The sequence below is a fragment of the Babylonia areolata genome, chromosome 19 (assembly GCF_041734735.1).
Source record: "Babylonia areolata isolate BAREFJ2019XMU chromosome 19, ASM4173473v1, whole genome shotgun sequence".
In the NCBI taxonomy this organism is placed as follows: Eukaryota; Metazoa; Mollusca; class Gastropoda; order Neogastropoda; family Buccinidae; genus Babylonia; species Babylonia areolata.
In genome coordinates this window covers 55,929,343-55,939,942 of record NC_134894.1, presented here as the reverse complement: position 1 = coordinate 55,939,942, position 10,600 = coordinate 55,929,343, and the positions used below count along the sequence as shown (strand labels likewise).

Here is a 10,600-nt window from a genome sequence, read left to right as displayed (position 1 = left end):
TATGTCATACAATAATTAGGATCAATCTAACAATGTGTTTTACCGACTGAGTATGCAAAATTGCATCTCAGCATGAAAGGTAGAAAGGGGAAGAAGTATGTACATTAAAAATGGGAATATTCAGTGATTTACTTCCCTTTAAAAGACATCGGAGAACATTTAATTAAATATTTACAAAGTCAGGATCTTTCAGTCAGTATAAGCTGAATGACATAAGCGCTGTATGCTTTATGCTTGGCAACATTATCACTGTTCAAGCTGTTTCACACACACACACACACACACACACACACACACACACACACACACACACACACACAGACGCAGACACACACACACACACACACACACACACACACACACACACACACACACACACACACACTGTGACACACACATCTTCCCAGCTGCTGCCAGGTTTCAAATCCAACACACTCGCAATGAAAATAGAGTGCTCTACCCACTCGACTCAATTTAATTACATGTTTTGCTAGTACATTTCTGTCCTCAAAGTATTTTCCACTTCAGAATATCTTCCAATTATTTTTAGAGTTACTGATTGTAAAGACAGAGTCTCGGTTATTTTGTATGGATCTTAACACATAACAATAAATATATGTATTTGTTTTGGCGTTGTGCTTTGTTCAGTTTCAAAGCGAAAAAATAGAAAAACGGAGTCATTGGTTCGTGCGACCGAATCGGCAGTTGTTTATGTGAATGTGAATTCATGGGTTTTGAAGGGATGTAACTGCGTTGTAAAACAAAGACAGGTCAGTTCAGAGTTACTCGCCATGTGTTTAGATGGCGTTTGAGTCTGCACTTCCGCCGAGATCCAGCAAGATGAAAATGGCAAACACTGCTTCGACGATTGTCCGAAGAAATCGACCTGGCACGAAATCGAAGGTATTTTGAGAAGGGCTAAACATGCATAATTTAGAAATGAGATCACCGCTTTCTTTTGTGGCTGTTATTTCGAGAGATATCAGTGCGGCGAGCAAGTTTGGACATCATGATTGTGTCTGATCCGCTGATTCAGCCTGCAGCAGACAGCACTGAATGTTTTGATATGTGTAACAGTGTTCTTGTCACGTATTTTTGCATTCATAATTTTTGTGTGTATTGTGACTCAATCAGTCAGTAGACTCGTCGATCCATATAAACAAGTATGAAAATGCATTAACATTAAAGTACATTAACATTAAATGATTCATTCTCTTGCTATCTTAAACATCTCTAAGAGACAAAACTTATTTTAACCAGTTCAGTGCCACGGTAGAAAAGGAAAAAGTGCTCTCCCCTTGTCAGGGAATTTTGAGGATTCATGGGTTATAAATTAAAAGAAAGAATCTGAAATAATTGAAATAATTGGCACAAAAACTATTGGAGCTACAGAATGAAAGTCGACGTTTTTGTGAAGGAAAAAAAAAAGTTGATTCTAAATCCCGGATTTTTTCCACTTATTTTTGAATCCAGATAACTATTTAGGCATTCAAAATGAAGATGATTTTTTATCCATTAAAAAATTCTGTTTCCACCTCCACAGAATGACACTCACAAAGAAAACAAAATACAGCTGGAAATAACATTATTAACATGCTTATTGTCTGATTATACCTGTAAAAGAGGCCTATAAGTAACTGAGTTATAAGCTTATGATAACAATCACAACACTTGTACTATAGCCAAGTATAGGTCTTTGTCCACACAATATGTTGAGCAGTGCCAATTCAAAGAACTTTATTAGTTTATGTTATTAAACAAACACACACAAAAAAAAGCTAGGTCAGTGATGGCTAGAGGATGACTGTTGCAACTGAAACTGCAAGTGCAACTGACGGATAAGTGCACATGCTCCAAAATCAGTAATTGTTTCTTATAATGTGAAAAGTATTTGTTTTGTTAGTTGCTAAACTGTTTTCATGGATGCAGTCATTATTTGTTACCCCTAATACCAGAGGTTATTTTGATATATTTTCATTTATTGCAGGATTGGTGCAGCTGGCAGGATGAATCTTTTGAGGAAATGGACAGCACATTAGCCGTTCAGCAGGTATCTATATATATATATAGTAATTTAATTGTTATGTTTGTGCATTAGTACTTATGTAATACAAAAAGTGTACTTCTACTTGTTAGGTTTGTGCATCAGTACTTCTGTAATACTAATAGTGTACTGATAACAGTGATATTACTGTATTGCAATTGCTTCTACTAAGTTCTAGTGAAAGAAAATGTTCACACTACCAGCCACCGTGGCAAAGTGGTTAGCGTCGCGGACTGACGGCTGGGAGGACGGGGGTTCGAATCCCAGCGGAGGAGGTTTTTTGGCCCGTGGCCGGCTCCTACCCAGAGTTGAGTGTGCTGTGGGCTTAAATGGGGAGACTGGGACCACACCCACTGTCATCCACAGTTTTTTTCATTTCATAAGCATCTGTCAATGTACAACTGTCAATGTCATTAACATATTATCATATGAAGTAATCAGTAACCACACTTGACAGCATCTGACATGTTCATTAATTTTCAAGTCACTTTGATGATAACATTAGATATATGATAAAGTATGAATAGAATAGATAATTTAAGTATTTGTACTGATTCATTATTCCTTTGTCCTCTGTACTAGTTTATCCAGCAAGCAATCAGAAAGGACGTATCCAAAGTTGAAGAAATCTTAACCCCACCGGAGGGTCAGGATGAGGGAGTATGGAAATACGAACATCTTCGGTAAGTGAAACTGACTCAGTGACTGTAAAAATAATGGATACTTATATAGCACACTATCCAGAAATCTGCTCCAGGTGCTTTACAAAAATGCTTTTGTTAACATAAAACATCATATCTATGTTACGTACACACACCAGAATGTGACTACACACACACACACACACACACACACACACACACACGCTGCATACATACATTTTAACATACATGTGTATCTAACAGCTACCCTAACACATACGCACACATAGGCAGGCACAAATTTACATACACACGCACACACAATACACATTCATATACATGCATGTAGTTATGTACACATACATATGTATACACACATAGTCAAGCACAGCTAACGCAAAGGAAGTGGACATGCCACAATTGAACTTATTGTTCAATAAACTTATTTGAACTTACTGTAAAAGTAATATTGATTTGCATCAGTTGATAAATGATATGATTAGGTTTGCCAGCACTATTCATCTGTCTAATTCAAACCAAGTTTTATAATAGTTTTTCTTTTCTTTTTTTTTTTTTTTTCTTTTTTTTTTTTAATTTTAAGTATGAAAATTTCTTGTTCCAATAATGAAGTACATATTTTTCATTGAACACTAATCATTACTTTCTTCATTATCAGACACCTCAAACCATGGAGCAAAGGTTAGGTGCTGTGCAGTGTAGTGATTTTATTTGGAGCTAGACTGATGTCTATCAGAAGAGGGCAAAACAATATTGTACTTGAAGTATTATATCTAAAAGGATTCTTAGCTTCTCTTTTGGTCCACCATACGTAATTTAGTCCTTCAGGGAACTCCCTCAGTTTGGGATCTGTGGATGCCAGTGCAGAGGACCCAGAGAAAAGCTGAACTCAGAAAAAAGAAAAAAATGAAAGAGGCATAATAAAAAGAGAGTGGAGTATTTGTATTTGGACATTTATTTTTATAATCACTGAGCATATGTAAGTTTACATCACTTCCATGAGGTGCAAGAAAGGATCGCTGTAAATGTATATTTAATTACACATACTTAACCGTGACCCAACTAGTGCAGACTCCGGCAGGGGTCTGACATTCCTGTCCTGTGCAAACTATCCGCCCATGCGGAGCAGACGAAACTACGGCCGATAACCTCCCGGATACTTTATACATCATGAATTTGGCTTAAATCATTGTGTGCATGGATATGTATGGACCCATGTATTGTTTACCAAAATGTGCCTTTTTGTTGTTGTTTTTTCAGACAATTTTGCATGGAGTTGAATGGCTTAGCTGTGAAGTTGCAAGCGAGTGTAAGTATTCTGCTTGTATCGTGGCGAAAAAAGTTTCAGTTTGTCAGTGTTATGGAGGTAGGTCATAGCCTATGGTCATGATTTAGTGAGTACGTGACGATAGCCTTGAGATGGGCTACACAGTTGATGAGGCTTTAAGCACCATAATTTGAGTTGAGTTGAGACTTGAGTGAATATACCAACTGTGTGTATGAAGTATTAATGAAGATTAACAGTGTTCTGTTCAGCTGCATCCTTGCCTTGCTGTTTTACTGGGGGTTTTTTTGTGTGCCAGAAGTTTGGCAGATGTGTATTGGAGGAGAGCAGTTGGATTTCTAATAAGTTTTGAGGCTTGAGTTCAGTGATTAGTATACATGTATGTTTGTCATTTGTTGGTTTGGGTAGATGGTTAGCACTGCTCTGGCACTGGTGCACTTGCTAAGAAGTGATAATTTTTTAATCTGCTACAATTTGATTTCCATCTCTTGCTTATCAGTGATGGGATAGGTGCTGACTTAAATTCTGAACAGGTTTTGCTTCAGCAAGCTTTGAATTTATATTGATGGGGAAATTTTCATAAACACAATCCCTAGTCGTGAAACAGAAGTATGGAAAAAATTGTACTTTGTTTTTTGTTGGTTTTATTTTTTTTTTGCAAGTAAGATGTGCGTGTGTGTGCTTGCATTTACAGGCTGAATGTAACCCAGAAACGTGCACTCAGATGACTGCAACAGAACAGTGGATCTTTCTGTGTGCTGCCCACAAGACTCCCAAGGAGGTAAGAATCTGCGAACAGAGAATTTATCAAGATTTTAAGGAGATGGGATGAGTTCCCTTGTACTGTATTGGGCAGTTTCTGATTAATCATTCTCTTTTGAAACTTACTGATGGCCTTGTCTTACCTTCCATAAGTCAGACCGTGAAACGCTCCAGTCCTAGTTTAAATTTTTTTTTAAAAAAAAGGGAAGGTGTGCAGCAATAGAAACATGATCAGGCTACCGGCTTCAGGCTCTGCTGACATAAAGTTCAGTCTATTGAGCGCACTGGTATATAAGCCACACCCAGTAAATCAAAAAAACAAAACAAAAAAACTTCATACACACATAAGCCGCACTGGCTTATTAGCTGCACTTATTACCAGTGCCAGAACACATACCGATACTACGGAAAAGCTGTCAATACTGTAGGTTATGAAATAAACACAAGCAGAAACAATATGAAGAAAACCAAGTGAAAATACTGCAAGTGCCACAACAACAAAAAACAAAAAAAATCACAACGAAAATAAGAGCCATAATTTAGGGATAGTCACATTTATTCAATGTCGTCCTGCTCACTGAATCCACTGAAATCTTTGTCTTAGTGTCCGAGTTAAAGAGAACCAGCACAGCTTCCTCCACCATCTTGTCACTGATTTCAGCCTCGCTTTCACTTGATGAACATGAAAGCAGTGTGGAGGTCGCTGCTGGTTCGTCGCTTGCACTGTTGCCTGCTGCAGCACGAAGTCCAGCCATACGAAATCCATTGATAATAGTGGACTGCTTTACTTTTCCCTATGCTGTCAGGATCCAATGACAGACTTCAGCAAAGCTTGCTCATCGTAAACCGGCCAGTTTTGGTGAAGGACTTTTCACGTGACACTCCCGGGATTGTTGAAATCCTCAAATAAGCCGCATCATTGTATAACCCGCAGAGGCTGAAACTGGGAGAAAAAGTCGCGGCTTATAGACCGTACTTTACGGTAGTTACCAGACAGAAAGAAGGCATAGATTTTCTGCTTTGGTACGATGCCCAAAAAAACTTTGAAGTTTGAAAAATAACAGAAATAGCTGCACTAGGAAAGAAAAAAAAAACGCAAGCCTTTTGCTCGGACACCTGAGTTCATCTAGCATCTTTTTACTGTCCCACTTAGAGGACATCATCTGTGAGGTCAAGCTTGCATGTTGTTTCTTGACTGGTGTTTGTTCTAGTCTTTTACATATACCTTTTGAAGCCAATTATTTTCTTTTTCTTTTTTTGTTGTTGTCACAGTTCATCTCTTCATTCTTTATGTTATTAACTTGTTTTGTTTTTGTTTTTATCGTTAAGTGTTCTGTCTTTCATGTGAAACGTTTTATTGTTGGGCACTTGTGAGTGTAGTGAGCTTGTGTATTGCTTTAAAGACATTCCTTGGTCTTCAACAGTTTGGTTTGTATTATTTCCCTTTGTGCAGTGTCCAGCCATTGACTACACTCGTCACACGTTAGATGGGGCTGCTTGTCTTCTCAACAGCAACAAATACTTCCCTAGCAGGTTTGTGTATTCCGTTTGTTTTCGAAACAATCTTTTCCGTAGTCTTTTCCCAACATTCAGAATTTTTCTTTTTACAAAAATACAGTATTCAGCACAGAGTATTGCCTTTGTTTTCAGTGCATAATTTTACATTGTTTCATTCCAGCCTTCAGTATTTTGTATAAAAATACAGTGCTTAGCACAACGTTTTTGCAGAACTGTTGTGACGTTTCGTTGGTATAGTGGAGGCTGGTTTGAAGTGTACAATAGCCTGTAGATATTCCATTGCTCAGGTCATTTCTGACCTGAGTTTGACAGTTGCAAACACTGAAGCGCGTTATCATCGATAAAAAATGGGTGATTAAAAACAAAGAAAAGGTGAAATTGTTACATTTATTCCATGATGAAATTATGTAAATAAGTTTTGTGTTTACCTTGCATACAGTATAGTCTTCATTCATGAAACTGTTTGAAAAAAAGATTTAAAAAAATAATACAAAAACAGTTCCACAATATGTGTGCAGAAAATTATTTACTGTGGCTGCAGTTATTTCCCTTGTTACACAACAAACTGACACATCCATACAAACCCCCATTACCACCACCACCCCCCCACCCCCAACTCAATCCATCCCCCTTCACACACTCGCACAGACACAAACCATCATAATAGAGATTCTTTTTTTCTTTCTCTCTGAAATTCAGGATTTATAGATTTCTTGCTTTGGGTTGCAGAGTGAGTATAAAAGAGTCTTCGGTGGCCAAACTGGGGTCAGTCTGTCGTCGTGTGTATCGGATCTTCTCACACGCCTACTTCCACCATAGAGCCCTGTTTGACGAATATGAGGTTGGTTTTGTGCGCTTAAGTTAGGATGTGAGTGTGTGTGTGTGAGCGCGCATGCATGTGTGCACAAAACCCTTGTGAAATACTCACTGAAATGTGATCTCCCGAACAGCAACAGAAAAAGGAATGCATACAAAGATAAGATATTTTGTACTAAGATGTTGAGGATATTCTCATACGTTTGAAATTGGAAAAATTGAAAATACATCTCACATAAAAAAAAAATTATTCACTCGACTCATCAGTGAAAATGCAGGGCAAATGTCACCTCACTTCATGTTTTGGATACTTCTACTTCGACTCCGCCCTGTCCTCTACTGTAAAAGGTTCTTCAAGGCAATGGTGAGCTGAGGCGGCATTTTCCACTTGTACAGCCTTGACACTTCACTGATGTCTTGCACCGCTTTGTGGTTTTCTCTTGCTTGTGATAGATGAACGACATCTCGCCGACTGTACAGAGGCACGCTTATTCTGTTTCTGGAATGGCTGTTACTTATTGGAATGGACTTAGTACTTAAACTCCATGTCTCATGCATGATTATACAGTGTATATCATTGTTGTTGGGGTTTTTTTTGTTCTGGGTTTTTTTGTTTTGTTTTTAAGATTTATTCTTTAAAAGTTGGGGGGTGGGATGGGGATGGAGCAGGAGTGTTTATTTTTTTTTGCTTTATTCTTCTGTATTTTTTGGCTGGGGATGAGTTTTTTTAATGTCTTTTTTCTTATAGATTAGTGTTTCAGTGGACATTTGCTTTTTTCAGAATGAGAGAGGCCGAGTGTTCTTCATTACTTTGTGAAAAAGAACAAGAAAAGAAACAGTATGTCTGACATACACAGAGATGTATATATATGGAACGATTTCCCAGCTTTTGCAGGCTTACTATTTGTTAAAAAAAAATAAATTGTGCCAAACTAATTTTCAGAACGAGACCCATTTATGTCGGCGTTTCACCTTATTTGTGACCAAGTACAATCTGATGCCCCGTGACAACCTCATCGTACCTATACTGGGCGACCAACAGACTGTGGAAGGGGAGAGTGAAGCTTAGTTAGGACTCTTTGCCCAGTCCCTCTTGCTTGGGTGAAGGGGGCACAAAAGATTTCACGGACTGACTGCCTGCCTCCCGAGTTCCCCCCAGTGGATGGACCATGCTTACTACTGTTACAGCTCAGCAAGGAGGAAAGCATTGCTCCATGTCCTTGAGGTGATGGTGTACTTTCTGTTGAGATGCGCTTTGTTCCTTTGCTAATATTGTGAACATTGCATGCTTAAGTTGTGTAAATGTGAACATATATATATATATATATATATATATATGTATGTATATGTATGTATATATATATATGTCTTTTGACTCGCACTTAGAATGGTTATCCTGTGTTTGTTGAAAGTTGTGAAGGACGTGTAGAATTGTGGATGTTGGTGTGTGTGTTTGTTGCAGCAAACAGTTTAAGGCACTGGGGAAAGGATGTGCATACATATTTTTGTGAACAGGGCTTTTTGCAACTTTATGTCTCTGTCATTGGTAAAGCGTGGTAGTGTGAACACTGTTCTATTATAATAAAACTGACCCAGAGCGGAAATGAACAAGGTGAGGTAGTTTTCAGTGTGCAAAAAGAATCATGTATACCATCAGAGGTATTTACTCAACATCCATCATTGTTTTTATATGGAAGAGGGTGATCTTTTTATTATTGTTATTGTATGTTATTTATTTATCTTTCTGTTTTTTATTGTTTGTCTCTACATGACCTTTTGAACGGTTATCTTTGTCAAGTAGGAAAACATGTAGCAGTCTGGGTTATATTTCCAAACAGATACACCTGTACTCGAGTATGCACTTCTTCACTGTCAGTACAGTTGCAGAGACTTGGGGATGTTTTGATAATTATGAGGGAATGGTCTTATCAAAATACGATTAAAAAAAAAACAACAACAAGATTTTGAAACAGAATCCAAAAAGAAATTTATACAAACACACTACACAGGAATCATGATAGTAAATTGCCAACGCTTCAGAAAATGCATTGAATCTCCTGTCGCGAAAGGTTTCAACAACCTACTGTGTGGTGAATCAATTAATTTGCTGTGTGGCACCCATCTAAATTTAGGATGATTTAGCGTAAGGTTTCAGGCCTGTACTTAACCATAATTTTTATTAAATGGTTATTTTTGGGGGGGTTTGTTTTTTGTTGGGTCTTTTTTTTTTGGGGGGGGGGGGGGGGGGTGCATGTTGTTTACTATTGCAACTCAGTTCTTTTCCTATTATTATTATTATTTTTTTTTAATACATTCAATTATTTTTAATTGATACACGAAGTTCAGACAAAAAGAAGAAAAGAAATGTGAAGAATGTTACTTTTTTTTCACTCATGTTGATGTTTTGTTTTCTTTTATTCTTCCTAAGGAGGAATTTAACGTAACTTAAGTGATGCACCTTATGGGTGACAGCTCTTGTTGAAGTTTGTGTATTTATGCATGTGTTCGCTGGTGATAATTATTTTAGTGCAACTGTTCATGCATAGTGAAGATCAAGTTCCTCTCAGAACTCATTGCTTAATTGTTATACAAAAAGAAAGAGAGAGAAAAGAGAGGAGAAACGAAGCTTTCATCTGTCTCTGACATTTTCTCACCATGATGAGCATGAGTGGAGTTGTGGAGAAGTGTGAAAAGAAGTCAAATTTAATATTAAATTTCATTGGTCGAGAACTCTATGTATGTGCTCATGTATGTGTGTGTGTGTTTGTTATGACTGTGACATTTTCATTATCTGAATGTTTTGCTTGCTTAAAACAAACGTTTAAATTTCCTCCACTGGTTCAGTCCTTGTGTGTGAAATACTTATGTTTAAGATATGATTGCGTAACAGGAACAAAAAGTATATCATGTTTTCACTTGCTCTTATAATGGATCTGTTGCACCAGCCTGTCAGACAAGAACTAAGGAGCAGAGTTTGTATGTTGACTGTGGCGTAAGGTTACATGTGATGCACTCACATGCACACACACACACACACACACACACACACACACTTATAAACACATACTTGCAAGTGTATCCTAACTGCACATGCACCTACCCATCCATCCACCACCCCTTCCCCCAGCACGCACACACACACACATTCCCCCTCACACACATGCACACGCACACATGCACTTATATTCAGCTTCAATTTTGCACATACAGCGCTTAGGTATACATGCAACTTGGATCACAATATAAGTGGGTTTGTTTTTTTTTATGCTAATTTGTTTCAATAAATGTATTTTAATTAGACTTTAATTTCCATCGCTTGATTGTTTTATCCTCTTCCCTCTCTCTCTCTCTCTCTCTCTCTCTCTCTCTCACACACACACACACACACACACACACTCACACACACACACACACACAGGAAAGAAGCATATTGCTCATGAAAATAAAGATGCATTTTTGTCAATGACCAGTCTTGTCTTCGAGAAGTTCATGATTAGAATTTTAGACAGGAGGCTT

General features: G+C 37.8%; 1 protein-coding gene across 1 annotated transcript; it reads left to right on the top strand.

Annotated features, from left to right (window-relative positions):
• Positions 1–764: 764 nt before the first annotated feature.
• On the top strand, positions 765–9,294 carry LOC143294369 (MOB kinase activator-like 4). Its single transcript, XM_076605839.1, has 8 exons — positions 765–903; positions 1,988–2,050; positions 2,627–2,727; positions 3,964–4,012; positions 4,683–4,769; positions 6,204–6,283; positions 6,998–7,109; positions 8,028–9,294. The coding sequence occupies exons 1-8, from the start codon at positions 802–804 to the stop codon at positions 8,151–8,153; spliced, it is 720 nt and encodes a 239-aa protein (XP_076461954.1). The 5' UTR covers positions 765–801; the 3' UTR covers positions 8,154–9,294.
• Positions 9,295–10,600: the final 1,306 nt, after the last annotated feature.

What these genes read in the sequence shown, in the direction of transcription:
- LOC143294369 (XM_076605839.1), top strand. Translation starts at nt 802, where the DNA reads ATGGCGTTTGAGTCTGCACTTCCGCCGAGATCCAGCAAGATGAAAATG. An exon ending in GACCTGGCACGAAATCGAAG is followed by an intron (nt 904 to 1,987) that starts GTATTTTGAGAA and finishes CATTTATTGCAG; the next exon opens with GATTGGTGCAGCTGGCAGGA. An exon ending in CCCACAAGACTCCCAAGGAG is followed by an intron (nt 4,770 to 6,203) that starts GTAAGAATCTGC and finishes CCCTTTGTGCAG; the next exon opens with TGTCCAGCCATTGACTACAC.